This window comes from Clinocottus analis, unplaced genomic scaffold (assembly GCF_023055335.1).
Source record: "Clinocottus analis isolate CAN_PGR_092001 unplaced genomic scaffold, fCliAna1.0.p SCAF_25, whole genome shotgun sequence".
NCBI classification, from domain to species: domain Eukaryota; kingdom Metazoa; phylum Chordata; class Actinopteri; order Perciformes; family Cottidae; genus Clinocottus; species Clinocottus analis.
The window spans coordinates 2066210-2086835 of NW_027175987.1; the positions used below are offsets into that span (position 1 = coordinate 2066210).

Sequence of the window (20626 nt, forward strand, 5' to 3'; positions counted from 1 at the left end):
CAGTTAAGTGTTAATCAGCTGTGTTTCAAGCCTTAATACATCACAATCTAATGTCTTCATATTTTCAAAATTGGACCACTAAGCTATGTATTAATGTCTTCAGGTAGGCTTAAAGCCTGGATGGGAACATCTGGCATGTAATGCATGTTTCATCCAGCAGGGGGCGGGGTGCGCTAACACACGACTCGTGCGGCGTTCACTTACTCGGAAATCTGATTTCTCCAAAGTGGCTTGTGCAGATTTAGATGCTACGTACACACAAAAAAAATCGCTTGGTTGTTTACTGCTTTGTTGTTTGGTTCGGCAGATAATATCTGTAAGGGTGTTTTAGCACACTCCGTTATCTGCTCTGGGAACAATCAGCCTCGGCGTTGACGTGGTCACTTGGCGTGTTCCGACTTGGAGTGACGGCTGTGCGGTCCTATGATTCCTCCTACACATTTTTATTTTTTTTCTTCCGACAAACTCCATCGTTAACTTTACTTAAATCGAGACCGCGTTTGCAGTTCGTCGGGACGCCGAAGACAGCCGGGGCTTCAACATGTCGGTAGCGGGCTTCAAGAAGCAGTTTTACAAAGCCAGTCAGGTTTGTGCAAAACTTTTCTCAAGCTAACAACTGTCACGGAGGAGCTAGCCTCGCTTAGCTTCGCGAGCTAGCGGGGTCACAGTGGGCTCGTGTTAATAACGTTAAAGGTTCTGGTGACTATGGTGACAGCAGGAAGATAAACGTTAACACAAAAACACACACTCACACGCTTTGTGTGTCGGTGTGTACAATGTCACGGTTATTTTCTTTTATTGTTGACTGCGTTAAAGTTAATGAGCATCTTTCAGACGTGTTTTTCGCATCAACGCGAGCAGAACTAACTTGAGCTAAATGCTAAGTTACGTTATTGTGTTTTTAAGCAAACTTTTAAACATTCAGATTCAGTGAGTACACATCCTGTGATAAACATTAATTAGCTCTGCTTGCAGAAGGGACTCTCCGGATGAGTCAGAGCTCTTAGAGTAAAAAAAAAACCTGCACAAGACAAGAACATGTCAAGCAAGTTTTTGAGATTTAAGCTAAAAGATTTGTTTATTCAGGTGTAGACCCTGGCAGATTTTTTTTTAGCAGTGCTTCTTCGTGGTGAATACACAGTTGCCTATTTCCCCCAGCTGTGTTTTCTGTTAGTCTGTTGTTTAGTGAGACATATTAATATTTAGGGCAGTTTAAGGGGAAGAGATCCAAAATACCATTGTTGTTGGAAATGCCAACTGCCTGCCATTGTTGTCTTGTTTTCGTGTCTGAATCTTGCAAATGGTTTTAATTGTGACCAGCTATCGTAGCTATATGGGCGGGGACGGTGAACAATATTTTTCCTTTTTTTATGGGTCGTTTTTCTTCCTCTACCCCTGCTGATCTAAGCAGGAAAGACATTTGGTTTCTGCCCAGCTTCCTGTCAGGAGCAGACTCAGATCCCTGTTGGTTTGGTTGGGAGGAAAAATATCACAGAGCTGTCATGTGAGGAGTGTTGGCACTGACTGAAATGTAACATGAAAAATAATGGTGTTTTAAGGGGGAGATACAGCAGATTACTGCATGAGAAAGTGACTTAAAGAATGATGGAAAGGAGGTGAAATAGTGTCCTTGCCATTGTTTTATTTGTCTGCAATGCAGCTGCTTTTCTTGCCAAAACTCCATGAGAGTCAATAACACTTGACATAGCTCAGATTTTCTTCACTGGAGGCATACAGGAAGTTGGCTGTGGAAATGATATCTGTGTCCTGTAGCTCACACATCCTTGTTTTCCTCTCTGTCCTATCCCCTTTGTCTGAGAATAAATCTTGCTACTAAATCTTGAAAACCTGAAAAGTCACACTCAAAGTGCAGTCAGAGCACAAACAACATCACACGACCAGAAGTGTTTTGGGTGTGACATTGGGATTGATTGTTAGTCCTGAAATGAGGATGACAGTTTGATTTGTGCAGTTTATCAAGTTTAATCATGCACAGATATAGTTATAAGTCTTCTGGTTCTCAAATGCTTAAAGTCACAGCTGAAAGTGGATAACGTCATGCTCAAATGTAGGACACAATTTGTAGTGGATGACGCAGATAAAATAAGATAATCCTGTATTAGTCTCGCATGATACAAGGAGATGCAACACAAAGCAAATATCAAACCCATTGGAAGTTGTACTTTTTTGTTGATAACACAAAAACACTAGCTTTGGTAATACATCTCACTGTTGCTTTCCTTGCCTTTTGTTTAATACAACAGTAAACAAACAGGTTTTCAGATACTGGACAGTAATCTACACGAACTTGAAGAAATCTGAGTCGCCATACTATTGTATGTTATAAATTATGATCCAGTGGTAGTTTTTACTGCTCCACATTAACCTTAAGAAGTATTAAGTCTGTAATCCACAAGATTTAATGTATCTTTCATTCATTAAGACATTTGCGAGGTAAACAGTAGGAATACAGAGTAATCCACCAGGAGTGTGTGCTTGCTGTCTGAGTGTTGAGACTCCGTTCACTCAGGTTAATGGATATGTAGATAAGCAGTAGATTAGAGTTATGTGCAGACTTCATCTGGGATTAATTCCCATTTATAGGAGTGACTATCAGTCTGCAATATAAACCTATCTGGGAAAATGGATTGGGCCTTAGTACACGTTCTGGTCAACAAGGAAATGGTAGTTGTAGGTGTGTGTGTATGTGCACGTATGCACACAACCACAGTGTTGAGGTGAGTGTGTGCGTGTGTGTGTGTGCAAAATAAAAAAACATTTCCTATATAAAATGTAGTCCACTTCAATACTGTGGTTGCATAGCTCTTTTTAAATGAAGTATTTATATGTGTGTATGTAAATATATACAGTGTATGTATTTATATACATACATACATACATACATACATACATACATACATACATACATACATACATACATACATACATACATACATACATACATACATACATACATACACACAGTATGTATGTATGTGGTTGCAGAGCTTTCTTTTTAAATAGTATTTATACCAAAATATCCAGATGATAATCTTTTTGTGGATGTTTTTGTTCTGTATTCCTTTGAGCTTGTGTGTGTATGTGTGTGTGTGTGTGTGTGTGTGTGTGTGTGTGTGTGTGTGTAAACAATAATGTTACACTGACGAGTGATGTTTTCATTAGCAGAAGAAACGATTCTCAAGTTTAGTGGCTCGGGAATTGGATTCACAGCTCTTTCCTTAAAGTCAGACTAGAGTGAGACTGCAATCTTACCTCCGAGGTTGGGAGTCAATTGCTAAGTAGACAGAGAGTTGAGGCTGTATCTTTATTTGTGACCTGATTCCCCCAAGGCCTCCTGTCATGTGCTTTCCTCGTACGCCAGAGACTCGGCAGCAGAACTTGAAGATCCCCGACTGTTCAGTCTGTCAGCTGCTGCTGGGGAAAGCGTAGCCATTATGTGTTTCCCAAACCTGAATCATTATGTCTGCATCCTTGCAGCTTTTAATGTAAAGTTTTGTGACGACATATCAAACTCTAGTGTTTGCTCTCCCATCATGATATTCTTTATATAAGTATTTCCCTCAGACCTAGAAATAAACCAAGAAAAGTTTTGGTTATTCCAGTAATTACAAACAGCAGTTTGAGTCATGTAGGAAATGAGTCAAACTGCTGTTGCTCTATCACAGGCGAGTGAATTCAAGATGAAGAAAATGGTGTCTTCATCATTTGACCTAAGGATTGAGTATGTCCAATTCTGTATGCCTTTTATAGTTTAGGTTCTATAAATATACAATCATGTTGTCATTTTCATGGCCTCTTTTACAGTGTTTTCATTAACTGTCCAGGCATTTTAAAATGCTCCCTCTGTGAGTACTCTAGGCGGATCAATTAAACATTAACATCAGGGTTGTTACAACCTCCCTCAAGACTCATGTGCACGATATCAAAAGTGATTAACTATGACGCACGTTTTATTTCAACCAAAGTGTTATGAAGTACTTTCACTGGGATCATGGCATTAACCTCCAGTAAAAACCTAGTAATTGTGGTTTGCTTTTGTCTTTGCACAACAGGTTTACAAGTTACTTGGCAAGTAAGGACTGTTATTGCGTGAACCTTTTTTTATTTTTTATATCTTAGCGGTTGTGATCGGGGTTGTTTTTATGCCCATTCCACTTGGTAAAACTCAGATCTGGAGCCATATAGCTTATGAACACAGCAGTCAATGTTTAAGTATCTAGAAGTCACAGGAGTACAGACTCATTACAAAGCCAGAATCATTTAATTCCAAGTCTCATAAAATTCAGAAATCCTGCTCTACAATTGAAATAATCAGCCAAGAAGAACGAACACAAACACTTGTACAGTACATGCACAGACAAGACTTTAGAGACTTTAGAGACTTTAGACTGTCGTCTGTGGCCTAAAAACACGCTGAGGGTTCTCACTTGGAATTACATGTGCTTTCAATCAACATGTTTTAGTCTACTTAAGTTATAGCATATTGTCTTTATTGGAATAAAAGAAGCTGATTTAGCGTCTTCCTCATCCTGTAAAGTGTAAACAAATGCGAAAAGAAATGTTCATTATTGCATTTTCTACACAGAGCAGGCGAGTGAATGTGTAGAAAATGCAATAATGAACGTGTGTGAGAGATGAGTTTACGTTTCCCCTCTCAAATTAAAACTTTATGAGCAGCATTAATTAATTAACACTGTTTCTCTTTCTCTCTCTCTCTCTCTCTCTCTCTCAAGATGGTAAGTGAGAAAGTCGGAGGAGCTGAAGGAACGAAACTAGATGAGGACTTCAAAGACTTGGAACGGGTAAGATGGGCATCCTTCTTAGGTCTCAAAAGAGCAACATCTTCCTTCCAAAGCTGTTGGTTTAACACGCAGTAAACCGACATACTGCTGTTTCTGTGGGACACCGGTTCTTGATGTTTACACCCCATTTTATGCTGTTTAGTGAGCTGTAGCTTGAGAAAACTATGCTTTCTATAAAACTCACCAACTACATTGAAAATCCAGAAAATACATTTTCCAATGTGTACGCGTGACATCTATTGCACTTCTGTCCGTGATGGGAGAGGGACCTCATGTGTTGCTGTCAATGTTAAAGGGGTTTTCCGGCACTGATGAGAGGGTCCTGAGACAGAGCATGTCGTATGTCCATAGATTGTAAAGCCCTCTCAGGCAACTTTGTGATTTTGTGCGATACAAAACATATTGGATTGAATTGAAATAGATAATCTGCTGTGAAAAACTCCCAATGTGAACATCCAAAATGTGTCAAAAAGGATGAAGTTCACTATTTTCTGCGTCTTCCAATATGGTAGTACATTGAATATCTTTTCGTAGACGTCACATTGAAACCCATTGTCTATTATAGACTAAACATTTATTTGATTAATCCAGAAAAACACATTGAATTGGTATATTATTAAAACCACCAGCAGCCCTTGTTTACATTTTTGATTTTGTTCATCATCAAAAACATAACCAAATCCAATATAAATAACAAATACTGAATACTAAACAAAGCATTTAGTTTTTAAGTTAAGTCAGACCAGTATGTTTAGATGCAGATCATGTACTATATTCTAATATGATGGGTATGAAAATACTCCCCGTATTATACCGTATTTTAAATTTTTAAATAGTAGTGTACAATACAACCTACGTCTATGAGGAAGCGGTTAATAACAAAAGGTTTAGAAGCATACCTCTTCTGCCGGTCACCATTTTGCTTTTGGCTTAGTGTTTACAGTAGCTCGCTGGCGCACTTGTGACGTATGTGTGCTTGCTGTGTTTTGTAGAAAGTAGATGTGACCAGTAAAGCGGTAGTGGAGGTAATCTCCAAAACATCAGAGTACCTTCAGCCCAACCCAGGTGAGAAAAAAACAAAACTGTCTTCATACATTTATTTAAACCGTTTGAAACTCCCTGAGGAAAATGTATTTCAACTCCCTTCTGCAGCATCACGGGCCAAACTGTCCATGTTGAACACCATGTCAAAGATCCGCGGTCAGGTGAAGAACCCGGGCTACCCGCAGGCGGAGGGGCTGCTCGGGGAATGTATGGGCAAGTACGGACGGGACCTCGGAGAGGACACTAACTTTGGTAAGATGTGTGTGTGTATTGTGGTTTTAGACTGGAACAGGACTGTTGGAGGTGTTAATATGGGCCTGTGTTTAGTTTTGTTAGATACCATCTGTTACTTTATGTGTGGTACGATGGCGATAGGATTCTCTCGTGCTACACTATTATTCAACTATGTCACTGAGCTGTTACTCTCTGTCTGTGTGGCTCAGGTGGAGCGCTGGTCGATGTTGGAGAGTCCATGAAGAGAATGGCGGAAATCAAGGACTCTCTTGATATCGACGTCAAACAGAACTTCATTGATCCTTTGCAAGGGCTCTGTGACAAGGACCTCAGAGAGATACAGGTAGGTTGACGACATCAAATTTGAATTTAAGTCAAACTGGTATTAACTTAGGTGCTCCCTCCTAAACTCTCTGTGGCTCTTACTACCTCAGCATCATTTGAAGAAGCTGGAAGGCCGACGCTTGGACTACGATTACAAGAAAAAGCGTCAGGGCAAGATCCCGGACGAGGAGGTCCGACAGGCCCTAGAGAAGTTTCACGAGTCAAAGGAAGTGGCGGAGACGAGCATGTACAACCTGCTGGAGACTGACGTGAGGACAGATTTATTACTGTTTAATGCTTGTGTTGATACTGTCTGTCCTCTGAAACATCATTTTAATCCTGATCCTCTGTGTAGTCCATCTTTAAAGGGTAACTACATCCAAAAGTCAGCTGTAAACAGCTTCTGATAGGTGAAAGCTGGTCATTCTTAACACAGAACTTTGAACACAGTGGGGAAAAAAAACAAAAAACATTCATGTAAAAATCAGTCTGCAGATCCAGAGGCCCTTGCAGCAATATAATGATCTAATAAATGATTTTAGTGGATAGCTGATGCATATTGCCACTAACATCATTTGAAACATTTCATCAGTTTTCTGTCCAGTTGTCGAGCTGCACCGAGCTTCACCTTTGCTGCTATTTAATACACACCCACTGGACAAACACACAATAGTTACACCTACAAAGCCGTTTCGCCAACACGCACACTGGAGATAAACCAGTCTTCAAATAGCTGCAATTCCCATTTAATCACTGTTTGGGTTTAGGAATTAATCGTTGGCCCTGTACATGTAGGGGAAGAGACATAGGAGAACAAAAGCTTACAGCATGTATCTCAAGATTCAAGATATGTTTAATGTCATATGCACAGATAACAGAGTTACTCTGTGCAATGAAAAGCTCATTTTGCTGCGTCCTCCTAACAAACAGATTACAATAAAAGGTTAAAAATAAGGCACAGAATATAGTAACAGTATTGCACAATCAGGGTATAAAGTGCATTATGCGTTGCTACAAATGTACAAGTATAGTCGTGATCGCATGTAGGTCAAAAGGTATTTGTGTGTTTGGTTGTTATTTTAATATTGAGATGGTTGGCTGTGAATTTGATCTGCTACCTGGAGGAAGTCTGTCTGTTCCTTATTTCCTGTTATTGCTCTACTTTCAGCCTCCTTTATATGTGGTTCCCTGTGACTTTTTTTCAATACTAGGTATCTATGAATCCGAGCAACGTTTTAAAAATGTACAAAATGTTTTAAACCCACGGTCTTTTTACTAGCATGGGATGAGGTTGATTTAAGATTATTATGTTAAAGCAGTATAAACTATTTCTCATGAATCAGTTTCATTATAATGTAATCTCAAAGGTGCAGTACGTTTATTACACTTTCTGTTTGGAATCCAGAATAAAGGAGTGCAAAAACAATACAAGTGACACTGATTATCTTGTGTATGTGATGTATTTTTGTATGTGTGTGTGTAGATAGAGCAGGTGAGCCAGCTCTCATCCCTGGTGGAGTCCCAGCTGCAGTATCACAAACAGGCTGTGCAGGTGCTGGAGGAGCTTTCTGACAAACTTAAAGACAGGTGCAGTAATGACACCTGACACACACAAACACCAATAAGTACTGTTAAGTGCGTCTGATTGTGCATCTTTGTGCTTAGAGCTGCCTATTGTTTGGTTCTGGCTCAGTCGCAGTGACTTGAAACATATTTTTTGTCTTCATTGTGGCGGTTTGGAAATGAGAGAACCTAAATCAACTTGTCTTCATGAACAGGATGAATGACGCTCAGACTCGACCAAGACGTGAATACACACCTAAACCCAAACCTATCTTCGACTTGGGAGACGACAGCCATTCAAATGGCGGCTACTCGACCTCCATGGCCCCTTCCTCTTCACGTAACTCAGGTAAGAAACGGCTGATGTGCCGGGCATTAGTAAGGATCAACAGATGTTAATTCTAACGCACACATTTGCGTCAAATACATTTGAGCTTACTATTCATGTCAAAAAGGATGACGCGCAACAGAGAACAGACGCTGTTTTGACAAACAAAGAACAAAACAAACTCATTCTGAGGCAGGTTTTTGTTTTCAGCCACGTCCGTCTCAAAGCCACACAAAAGGACAGCATAAGATTTGTGGAAAAGAGCAACAACAAAAAGCTCCAGCTGTTTTATGCACACAGACGATGGACGAAGCCAAAGTAGCATGCCTGCATTGAACACATTCCTCAGATCTCTGACAGAAACTAAACTGGAAAAATAACTCTCTGCATTGCCAGAATGTTTGCGCAAGACCTGCAACCAATCAGTGCCACTGAGCACAAATATGTGAAACAAATGTGTTATTCTGTTGTCTCATTGAGGCTGTGTAAACTGTCGGACACTGAATGTTTGACTTTCGGGTGGACTTGGTTGTTTTCCAAGAAAAATCCTCAGTTTCTGCATTGGGGGAGGGGTGTGTGTGAGCAAGAGAGAGTGTGTGTGGGTGTGAGAGAGAGTGTGTGTATGTCCTGCCCTGTCATCTGGCTGGCATTTCTCCAACTGACCCTGTTCCTCTTTCCTGTGATGTCATCAGAGCCGTTTTTTCACTTGGCCACATTGTCCTTTCGGAAACCCAGATTGTGTGAGTCACAGTTTGTGGAAGTCGTTTTTTATTATTGTCATCACAATTCTTGTGGCGGTGAAACGGTCCTGTGTGCTTGCGCAGCTTCTGGTGTGAAATGTAGGAAGTAGGATACAAATGGCTTCTCACAGGTTTGACAAATAATTGCTGGTTTATGTAGCACGCGTGTATTCTTTATAGTCATGTATGCGGTTTTGTAATAAATCAACATCCTGTAGTCTAGATTCTGCAGCTTGACTTGCTAGGGTTGTTAATGCCTCTTCAACCACTGATGCAATCCAAAATAGACATAAAGGGCTTTTTAACAGTCAGGATCTCTTTTTAGTCAAGGAACATTTGACAAACTTCCAAACTACCTCTTTCTTTTTTTTGCTAAATGCTATATTAATAAATATCAGTGGTCATTGGCGAGAGTATTAATTAACCTGCCAGAAACAAGCTGCTGGTGCCTTAATTATAACTAGTTATTCATTAATATTTGTAGTGGTATTTAAGTTAGTATCTGAATCAGTATTATTCTTATAAAACGTAATAATACAGTAATCCGTAAACTATTTGTATCAAATGAAAAAAAAGTTGTTTTTGCTTTTTATTTCTCACCACATATTGCGTAATATACGTCATCTTTTGTTTTTGTGTGTCCATGTGTAAACAAATTATTTTCAGCCCACTAACTTGAGGACCGTACAGAGTAGGGCCGCGGCTTTCAATTATTTTAGTAAAAATAAATAATTAAAAATGCCTTTTTTTTAAGCGAATAAATCAACATCACAAGCACAGAAAGTGGGCCGTATTAGCTTACAAGCTAATTACCAGAGTGTCTATTTATCAAACTGCTCATTAGTCCTCTTTCAAAAAGGGAACCTGCCACTAATTGGCATTTATTATAAGACAATATACTTTTTAGAGGAACATTATTAATTGTTTGAGTTTTTCAAAAGGTATTGACATTATATATTTCTGCCACTGTAGATTGACACAGAGAGCGAGTGACTAACGCTTTCCCCAGCTCCAGCCTGCTCAGCCGTCTGTGCAGTGAACGTAATACAATGAGAAAACTGTTCAGAGACAAAAAAGCCGAGCTTGTCTTGTGTGTGGAGCCCCGCTCTCCTCTGCTGATCTCTGTGAGGTCACAGAGAAAGGACGGATAGAAGGAGGAGGACATTCATACATAAACCTGGTGTCGGAGGAATGTTGTGGTTTCAACTCGTCAGCACTCTTAAGCCCGCTTGCAAAGCTGTGTTGAGGTTGATCCGACTGCACCACATGCTTGCGTTATACTGATATATATATGTATATAAATAAACAGTAAACTGGCGCCGCACGGTGTGCCAGAGAACATCCAGAATTTTTGGGGTTTACCTAATTTTGTCGTCATCTCTCTGTATTCTTTCTGTCCCGACTTGTTTTCTCAGTTCCCGAGCAGCCGTGCTGTAAGGCGCTTTACGACTTTGATCCAGAGAACGAGGGAGAAATGGGCTTCCGCGAGGGCGACATCATCACCCTGACCAATCAGATCGACGAGAACTGGTACGAGGGCATGCTGAACAGCCAGTCGGGATTCTTCCCTCTCAACTATGTTGAGGTCCTTGTTCCGTTGCCGCACTAATATATAAAGAGAGCAAAGGAGGAGACTGATGGAGAGGAGGACGAGGAGGAAGAAGAAGAAGAAGAGGAGAGAGCAAGTAGAGTTAGGAGAGAGGTAGAGGAGCCAAACCAAGGAATGGTCTGCAAAATATTCATTTTTACCTTCAGCTCTGACGTCACCATCACAGACGAGCACTTTTCTGTTCTGGAGAAGAAGTCCAGACCAGAATCTCCACCGGTTTCCACCCAAAGGTAAAAGAATCTAAGCTGGACACAAAATGTCGTCACCTGTTATCTGGCTGTCAGAAACATTTCCTGAGGACTAACTGTTGACACATTTACAAGCCTTGTTTGTCTTTTAATTGCAATTTACTGATATCGTAAATATGATTTGTATGAAATCTGTTGAGTATGACGGGGTGCCACATTTTATATCGTCCGTTTTGTGTGACTGCAGTCTGTTTTCAAACTCGGATTGGTCCACGGCCTGTTTTCAAACTGAAGAGGCCAACCTGAACCTCACGGTGAACGCCATGTGTAACTTGACTGAATATTATCCTCATTTCAAAACTGAAAACATTGTTTGTGCCCCTTAAGGACTGGTGCTCGTCTCTTGATGCCACCTGCTGGCGAGATTGAGAACTACTTTGACCTAAACTAAAACCACACACACAACTTTAAAAGTAGTTTAACTAATTATCTCAAGTTTTAAAATACTTTATTTGGAAAAATTGTGAGAAACAAGACTAAATTCGACCCAGATTTTAACCTTTTTCTGGTTTGAGCCTATTTGTAATGCTCTTTTAAAAGATCTGAGTCAAAGCAGTGCTGATGGCTTCAAAAGACAACAGGCCTGATACACTGGTGCCCTTTTAATGTTTCAGTATTTGAGTTACGTCAGACTATAGTAGTTTTTAAAAGTAGAACTGCTTACTGAATATGTGAGAAGATAATTTGAAATTGCACCTTGGTCCTCAAATGAGATTGATGTGTATGTGTCTGTGTGTTTGTGTGTGTGTGTGAGAGTGTGTGGGTGACAGACCAACACACAGACCCAAAGTTAAATGCAAACATTGCACCTTTTTGTCAGTCAAGGGAGGCGTGTGTTTGTTGTCTAGAAATGCAAAATGATGAGTTGTTTTGTGGTTGTCTGCTAGTCCGTTCAATAGAGGAGACGGAGCCAAAAAGTCTTTATGAAATGCAATAGAAACATCTCGCTTGGTTCGCCTGTTTGTTAAACTGCTAAGTATTCTGTAACATAGCCATATATTCATTTAGTTTAAGGCCTGCATGTTCAGCCTTTTCCTTTTTTGTTTTGGTCTTTTGACCCGTTCTTGGCGCCTGTTAACTCCGTGCAGTGCCTGAATAGATGACGCTGCTGGTCAGTCTTTCATATTCATCAATAAGTGTCCCACTATTTCTGTCTGCCCTTTGTGTCTTTGAGAATGTGAAACGCCTTTGTGCTTTGAAACTTGTTCTAACCCCGTGATTTTGATGATCCACTAGGGCTCTGAGTCCATTTATTTGTTCGAACGTTGGGCTGATGTAGACGGGTGTCGTTCCGGTTCAGTTAATCTATTAGGACGAGGCTGGTTTCTTGTTCTGGATTTAGCCACAGCCCTCACCCGCAGGTGGAGTCTACCCCGACATACACTGTACAGTATGAGGGAAAGACCTAGAGTGAAAGGGAAAACATCAAGGGACAAGTAATTGTAAGCTTTTGTCCATTTTGACTAATTTGGAGAACTTTTGTTCCCAAACATGAATCCTTCCCAAACGCGTATCATTGGTCCAGCTGATTTTCAATCGTCTGGGAGGAAGTTTTAATTGTGAAAGACAAATGTGTTCACTTTTTGTAGTATCTTTCTGCAAAATGTCCCCTCTTATCATCAGCGTTTGTCCATCACTCCACGCTGCCAAACGCTTCCCCCCCTTCTGTGTTTGGTCCTTGTCTAATATGTTTACATCTCTGATCTTACTACATTTCAATACTTGTATCAAGTTCAGGGCGAAGTTAAAGGGCTGTCGCAGGTGCTGTCTGGATCACACCGGTATCAAATAAAGGCTTTGATAGCTTTGTTTTAGTGCCTTTGGAAAAGAAAGGAGGGAAAGTACAGCAACTAATACAGCAACCAAAACCTAACCTAGCTACTTAAGAATATGGTCATACAATTTTATTTTCTACTTTTTTGTTTTTTACTTCTAGCCGTTGGCACTTTTCCTGTGTAAAGATGAAATGCATGGTGTGTGCACATTTCTGCACGGTTCTGACACTACAGGCGGTTCCCTGGACATGTGTTGTGTAGACTAATGTGAGGCTTATCAGCAGAACACCAGCAAAAACTGGTTTTATGTAGATTTTAATCCATGTTTGAAAAAAAACATGTGCCACTGATTTTTTTTTTTTTGAAAAGGGCTGTTTATTTGTTTAATCAGTCTTAAATGCTTTTTTGAACAGCATTAAATCATTCTGGCTCTCTATAGTATTATTTTTTTATATTCAACACCTTAAAACATTTAAATTAATCTTTGCATGTAGTCCTATATTAGATGTTGTAAATGTTTGTCTTTAGATTTAATTGCCTTTTTACTTTTGGTATGAGTACAGAATTTAACCGCAATATTTTGTCAAAGTATTTGTACGTGCTCTTTCTTGTCCCCCTCCCGACCCCAACTTCTTACAATAAAAAGAAAATAAAGATACGTTATTGTTGCGTTATCAATTGCAAGGTCTTCTGACATCATTAGGACTTTGAATATTTAATAACATTTTACTTGAGTAGTCCATTACAGTACGATATTTTAGCCCCATGCTTTTCAATGTTTTGATTCAGTGTCTTCATTTCAGGATTGTTACATTTCATTAATATTTTAGATTTGTTCATAGTATTTATTTCATTTAGGGAATTTGCTGTAAACATTGCTGCTGCTCCAGAAGCAACATTTTGTTCAATCTAAACTATAAATGAATTTGAATCCTGTTCTGAAGTTATTAACTGAAGGACTAAAAGTCGCGTTTAAATAGTTCCAGTGTGTATATTTTAATGCTTTGTGGATCATCAGCAGGCTTAAGGCATTGCTCTGTCTTCATACATGTACATCACACAATCCACAGTTTGTAATAAATACAGTACAGATAAAGAGGAAGCAAAAATCTGGACTCACGTCTCACATAACCCGACAGGGAGACAGTAGAGGGGCACATTCACAAGCACACGCACACCGGTTCATTAATAATAATTAAAAAAAACAATTTGCCTGTTACAATATTACTTGCACCACATTGCAACCATCCAATTTCACTTGAGGAAAACGTTCACAAAACTTATTGCAGAGTACAGTTCAGATCAAATCAAGACACACTTACATACTTTGCTATTGTAGTATATTATTCACTACTCATTTTCACCCCCCCCCCCCCCCCCCCAACTACTGCTCCATTGGTTTTGTCTATAAAGGCAATGACAACACATTTGAAAGTTTACAGTGTACACATATCTGCTCATAGTACAGGATACTGGCACAGATAGGCACATAGGTCCAATAGGGAAGAGGCCAATCAGCCAGGTTGATTTCTGGTCCATGAAATGTTTCCGTAAAATGTTGGTAGTGTGTTCTCTGATCTGGTGCTGTTTGGTTTTGAGTATCAATTGTGTATTTCACCTCAACTCACAATAATGTTGTATCAAAATGACTCAAGTATGAGAGAATTCAAGGCATCTATTTGTTTTTCAAGCAGGTTTCAACATGGTACGTCCGTCTCTCCAGTCCTGTCAGCTGCACAAAAGTGTTTTTTCTTTAAAATGGAACGACTTGCGGCGGAGAGCTGCCCCACATGCACAGCAGGCCCCCTCAGTGTGTGCAGCTCAGCTGACTGTAGACATGCTCCAAGATCTGAGAGTAGGCCTGATCTTTGGGAGCGTGGCAACTCAGAGAGCCCTGAGGAAGAAGAGAGGAAGTTGTTCAAGTTGGGTCAGATGGTTCACTACGCAGAATGACGTCCTATAGGAGAGCCAGGATCATCATCATCACTTGTTCTCTGTCCAGGTGAAATCCATTTAGTCATTTAAGGTCTTATGTTAATCACCCTACCTTGATCTTGTCCATCATGGTCGTATCAGGACACCAGTACTGGCTGAAATGGACGAGGTCGGGAGCTGCCCTGTAGTAGTCAACGAGTAGCATCTGTGGTGGAAATAAACATTTAATAAAGATTTACAGTATATTTATTTTTTTTAAAAGGCATCATGCCAATTTGGAGTATTTAGTTTTAGTGTCTGTACCATCTCATTTAGAACATCACTGGTGAGAAAGTTGTCTTGTACGTAGGTGACCTCTACAGCCACAGGGATACCGTGGTCATTAGGCCGTTGCTGCAGGAAGGCAGAGGATGCATAAGTCAAGCAGAAGCATGAGCACAAGTCTCTAGATTGACAGTATCAGAAAAGACTAAACTAAAGTAAGGCAGCTATGAATTAAGAAGGGGAGTAGACCTCACCTCTGGTGGTGGTACGACCCAGAATGGAGTTATTGTGGATGCCACCCCTTGGTTGCCGTGATAATAAGGTCCTGAAAGAGAAAAAAAAAGTTAATGACAATGATGATGCCTTCACATGTCGTGGTAAATAGTACACACTGGAAGTTGTTGCTTGTTTAGCCCCTATGTGTATTATTTCTGCAATATTATGCAATACTGTATCATTTCCTTGCATGGGATGAATAAAGTTCCTTTTTTCCAACTGTTTTTACAGCTCCATGTGGAAGAGATATTAACAAAGAATGTCCTTTATCCATCACATCCATATGGTCCCACATTGTGTGTAAAGGCAGGCACGTACCACAGATGATGCCCAGACAGGGCTGGAAGCCATTGTTTGAACCCTGCAGCCTCAGCTGATGGTCCATCTGGGAGTCGATGTCCTGCAGCGACGGCAGAGCCGGACCTCGCGGGTGACTGTGGTACCAGCCCACCAACGACAGCCCACGCATGAACAGGTTCTGACAGATCTGGAGTTCACATGACAGAGGCGGATTAGAAAAGGAAGACTTAATCTGCTTTGATGTTGTTTCACTTGGAGGCTCAGTAATAACTGGATCGATTCTAATTATGAAACCCTAAATTTTACTTTCCAGCTGATTTTTAACTGCAAAGATTCCAATTTGTGCACATGTTTTCCATATTCTGTCATCTGATCCACTTTTATATATTCAAATCTGAATAAAAAGACACTACTTTGAGATGTTATATTACAGCTGCAGTGTGTAGGATTTGTGGCCAACTCAAACTTCTCCCATGTGCAAAGCGTTTAGAACTACAGCGGCTGATGTGAAAACACACATGGCCCCATCTAGTGCCATTGTTTGGTTTGTCCATTCCGGGCTACTGTAGAAACATGACAGCCAGCTCTGTGAAGAGGAACGTCACTGTGTGTAGATATAAACAGCTAATTCTAAGGTAACAATAACTCATGGATTCTTATTTTTAGGTGTTTTTACCCTAAAGAATGTCAATATTTTATTATATTTCTGCGAAAAATATCCCCCTAAATGTTACACATTGTACCTTAAGGTCTTTATTCCTGGACAGTTCAGTCAGTGCTGGCAATCTAGAATTCATTTTATGAAGCTGGAACTTGATTGTTTATGTTGCCGGAGTTTAAATTCAAAGATTTTTAACTGAAACAAACTTGTATTCAAACCTAACTTAAGCTCTTTGGGTCTGACACACTCAGTACTGCAGTCAGTGTTAACGTCTCAGTGATGGAAATTCAAGAGCCGGTTCTTCTGTTTCTGGTTTTAGAAAAGACGGATGCATGTTGACAGGTGCCGGCTGCTGAACTGTCCTGCGGCGCAGAGGGACCTCGTGAATTTTTAAAATGGGTGTCATTCACCTTCATGCTTTCTGAAGCATACATGCTGTTCATGCAGACTACGTATTCACTATGAGTTTGTCAGTGTTACCTCTTCTTCAACAGCAGAAGCAGCGTCTCTGTCTGCCAGCCTGGTCCGACAGGGGAAAGCCCTTAAGACTGTCAGCACTGAAACACATCGACCACAAAGACAGAAAGACGCCGGTTTTAAAGACAGCCCCACCTTCCACTCGTGTATACGTCTTACGGTTGCTTTCTTATCTTACTCACGTTGTGTATTTGTATCCCATCGTCCTCCGAGGTATCCCACCACCTCACTGGTGGTCAGGTGACAGTGGAAGTCCTGATGAGGATTAAAAAAAAGCAGGGAACTTAGTCGACTAACTGTTCATCAGCACTCAATTACCCCGTTGCTCAATTACGCTGTTACTCACCATGAGCAGCAGTACATTACTGGACACGGCTACGTTGAAAGGCTGGAATCTGTTGATGGCTGAGAAGGCTGACAGCTCCACGAGCGTGTGTGGATCTCTGAGGATAACAGATCGAGTCCATCACGTGTGTGGTCACTTAAAGCTATGTTGACCTTTCAGAATAAAAGGCAGTACCTGGCAGCATCCCTGGTGCCCAAGGTGCAATATCTGACAGGAATTCTCTCTCGGTCCGTTCTCCGTGAAACCATCACGTCTGTAACAGTTGAGAATGGCATTTGTTAAAACAGAGGAAAAAAAATCATTAAAACTTAGATTAGAAGATAATTACTACCTATTATGCCAGGTCTGTTGATCTTGTTCTTCTCATCTGCCTGCACAGCCGTCTTCCCTTCCTCTTCATCCTCATCATCGTCCTCCTCACTCACCAGGCTCTGGCATCACCAGGAATAAACACAATATATGACATTAGATGGTGTAGATACAGACTCAATAACTCAAAACGCAATAACTTGAGTCTTGAAAGTCTTTCTACCTAAAAATAAGTGAAAACAAGAAGAATATTTCCAGAATATTTAATATTTCCAATGTAAATCAACTTGTTTTAAGTATTCTCTAAAATCAAGTTACATCTCAAAAACAACTATGTTTTCTTGACACTTATATGAATTTTAAAAAGGTATTTGGAGGGAGCTTTTGGTCCCTTCATTAATAAAGAAAAAAAATGGGATCTTTAAACTCGATCCTCCTCATGGTAGTAGTTTTTCCTCATATTTATGGCTATATATATAAACCGACCATAGTAAGAAAAATCAAAAGTTCTGTTCTGCTCTCACCATGTCGGCGCTGGGTTGGTACTTGTGCAGCCAGGTGGTTTTGTACTGGACCAGCTTCTGGCCCCGATAGCGTACAGACGCCCAGCCACAGCCAGACTTCTTGGCTGGGTTGACCAGACGTTTGCAGTGTGTTGCCCAGGCACTGGGCGAGTTGAAGATCTGGCCCGTCTCCACCCACCTGATTTTCCCATCATTCAACAGGTCTCCGACAAAGTTCTTACCCTGAGGGAGCGGAGCGGAGAAACATTTTTAAAGCCAACAAACAAGAAGTGTGTGCCTGTCTCCTCCTTTTCAAAGCCACCGCTAAGTGCGATTCATTGCCAGTGAATCAAGTCGGGTTACACGAATAACAAGCGCAACCTCACGTGACGTGCATAAATAATGAATAACAACATTCTTACTGTACCGAGCTGTGAGGTGTGTTATTACCAGGTAGTGGATCGCTAGCACGCCGTCCCCCGGCTCCACCAGGCCATCCTTTAGCAGCACTCTCAGGGTGATGCCCCTCCGGGTCAGCAGGGAGCCCCGGCCAGAGCTGGACCGCAGGTCTGCCTCCTCTCCTCCACTCAGCTCCTCCTCATCCTCCTCTCCTCCGTCCTCCACCACCTGTGGAGAGCCGGGTGGCTCTGAGCCTGAGGACACACACACACACACACACACACACACACACACACACACACACACACACACACACACACACACACACATATCAATGGATCCTAATGTGCTCAGGTCTGCTGGAGTGGCATGTGGGTGTAATGCTCATGTTAAAAGCTGTAACCCGTGGCTTGTTATGATGCATGTCCATAATGTTTTCTCATCAAAGAAGCCTCTTGTGAAAAGTCACATCACTCAAAGGCTTCATAATGAGCCACAGCACCTGGTTACCAGTTCAACATCTGTATATCAAAGCTACATCCGGAACAAAGCCAATGCAAATGGCCATTATTTTAATTATAATGACTTTATAATGAAAGCTCCACTGTAATGGAAGCCAGCATCATTCATAATTGCAGTATGCTAAAGTGATAGCAGCCCCCATATCATGGTCAAATAATCTCATGGGGGGACAAAATAGGCAAAAGATAATCTAAATTGGCATTTCATTAATTACGGCTAAGCTATGCGGTTGGCCTTTTGTTTCCACCTCCCATTAGGGCATGGCTCCCTCCGTAAGAAGAGGCCTGCCCCCCCACCTCTCTGTCAATTTCCCTCAGAATTACAATTAAACCCTTCTTTCATTATTCTCACCCATATCTCTGAAAGCGACGGAGAGCGCCTTTAAATCCCACTCGCTGCTCCTTTTCCGGCCACTCGAGGCTGTGCTGGGGTTGAGCTCCGGGCCGATTTCACAGATACACTTCGGCACACTAGCTCCGGCTATTATTCAAAAACATAAAATGAAGGCGTCTGAGGCTCTGCAGTGTAGTTTCCTTGTTGTGTTGCTTTAATGTCAGTTCCCCTCCCCTTTCTTTCTCCCTCTCCCCGTCCTTGTCACTCTCCCTGTGTTCTTCGGTCTGACGTGCCATGCCGGGTCTATCTGCCATTATTCACACATTCATGCGACTAAAAATACCACACGGTCATTAATAATGTAAAATATTCGACCATGGGGGGAGGGCGGGAAACGTCCGAAGTGATATTATAATGTAAACAATGTCGCGACTGCTCTGCGTTTTCCTTCCGGAAAGATGAAGTGTCGCCCCGTGCGCGAGAGCCAACCGCTATTTCACAATTTAGGTAGATTAAAAGTGCATCCTGGAGATAAAAGTGTCTTTATATTTAAGAAGCACCGCACGGTTGCACGAAGCTGGTGTTGTGCGTGGCGTTGCAAAACGACGTTACCCCCGTGCTTCACTACGGTACGCCGGGGTTTTCTTCACCACACCGAGATTGTTCCTTCTCTATCTCCGGAAAGAGGAACACATTTACCGGGAAGCCGCCTGCGGAGGGCAGCAAACCTCCAGCAGTGCGTCTGAGCCGGGTTAAGTTCCTGTTTCTTCCACCTGGTGGTAATGCAGCCCCGAGTTCACACAACAGGAAACAACCGCGTGTGGTTGGCTCCAGAAGAGGCCCGGCGTTAAGCTGTCATGTGGTAATGCGGTAGTGGAAAGAAAGTAGACTCTTTGCTAAAGTACTAATTGGATGTACTTCTACGTGTTGTGCTTTGGCCCACTCCAGTAGCCAATATTTCTGAGGAAAATTCTGTTTCTTTAATCAATCAATCAATCAATAAAGAAACAAGCAGGCAGTTAGTTTTCACACCAGATCATTGTAAGTCAGTGAAACACAACGTTTCACAGCGGGGTCAAAGCCAGGACAAACCAGAGCAAAGTAGACGAAGCATATGCTTTGAAATGCAGTTTCTGTTTCACAGCAGGACTAGTAAAAGTACAAAATGATGTTCCATTATTATCAAGTAGTTTCCTGTTTTCCTATTGTTTATTGTTTTGTCTTTAAAAATGTAACAACATGTTACACAAAGTAAACATATGTTGTTGGGGCCCCAGTTGTTGTTTTCAATATTATATCAATACTTCAAAGTATATATTATTGAAAGTGGCATCCACACACAGTGGATGCATGTCAGCTGTCTTGACATTTTTCATTGTAGTGGGCCATTCTGTGTAATGAGTATTTATCTTTTTTGCCTTTTGTTTATTATACAATAATTCTGCTACTTTTACTTAGATAAAAGTCTCAGTACATCTTCCACCACTACTGTCTCACACTTATATGGGTGGAATATAATAATACACATATTAGCTTTACGACAAACTAGTTGCTCATCAGAGACCAGATAATTGTGAATGAACATGTGAAGCTCCTGTGTGAAAAGTGAATGT

General features: G+C 41.1%; 2 protein-coding genes across 2 annotated transcripts; one reads left to right on the top strand and one right to left on the bottom strand.

Moving 5' to 3' along the window:
• The first annotated feature begins 218 nt into the window (after positions 1-218).
• sh3gl1b (SH3-domain GRB2-like 1b) lies at positions 219-13334 on the top strand. The gene is made up of 9 exons (XM_068591260.1): positions 219-586; positions 4755-4823; positions 5816-5888; positions 5976-6119; positions 6311-6444; positions 6536-6694; positions 7909-8012; positions 8204-8337; positions 10472-13334. The coding sequence occupies exons 1-9, from the start codon at positions 542-544 to the stop codon at positions 10663-10665; spliced, it is 1056 nt and encodes a 351-aa protein (XP_068447361.1). The 5' UTR covers positions 219-541; the 3' UTR covers positions 10666-13334.
• On the bottom strand, positions 13071-19662 carry mpnd (MPN domain containing). Its single transcript, XM_068591259.1, has 14 exons — positions 19626-19662; positions 19032-19160; positions 18210-18412; positions 17781-18002; positions 17279-17378; positions 17122-17200; positions 16948-17044; positions 16784-16856; positions 16605-16681; positions 15482-15650; positions 15142-15212; positions 14927-15016; positions 14736-14828; positions 13071-14582 (listed from the first exon to the last, which is right to left on the bottom strand). Exons 2-14 carry the CDS (start codon positions 19033-19035, stop codon positions 14496-14498), a joined length of 1365 nt encoding a protein of 454 aa, XP_068447360.1. The 5' UTR covers positions 19036-19160; positions 19626-19662; the 3' UTR covers positions 13071-14495.
• Between the last annotated feature and the right edge of the window lie 964 nt (positions 19663-20626).

What these genes read in the sequence shown, in the direction of transcription:
- mpnd (XM_068591259.1), bottom strand. An exon ending in GGCACCAGGGATGCTGCCAG is followed by an intron (nt 17,045 to 17,121) that starts GTACTGCCTTTT and finishes TGTTATCCTCAG; the next exon opens with AGATCCACACACGCTCGTGG. An exon ending in GTAATGTACTGCTGCTCATG is followed by an intron (nt 16,857 to 16,947) that starts GTGAGTAACAGC and finishes AATCCTCATCAG; the next exon opens with GACTTCCACTGTCACCTGAC.
- sh3gl1b (XM_068591260.1), top strand. Translation starts at nt 542, where the DNA reads ATGTCGGTAGCGGGCTTCAAGAAGCAGTTTTACAAAGCCAGTCAG. An exon ending in ACTTCAAAGACTTGGAACGG is followed by an intron (nt 4,824 to 5,815) that starts GTAAGATGGGCA and finishes TGTGTTTTGTAG; the next exon opens with AAAGTAGATGTGACCAGTAA. An exon ending in ACAACCTGCTGGAGACTGAC is followed by an intron (nt 6,695 to 7,908) that starts GTGAGGACAGAT and finishes GTGTGTGTGTAG; the next exon opens with ATAGAGCAGGTGAGCCAGCT.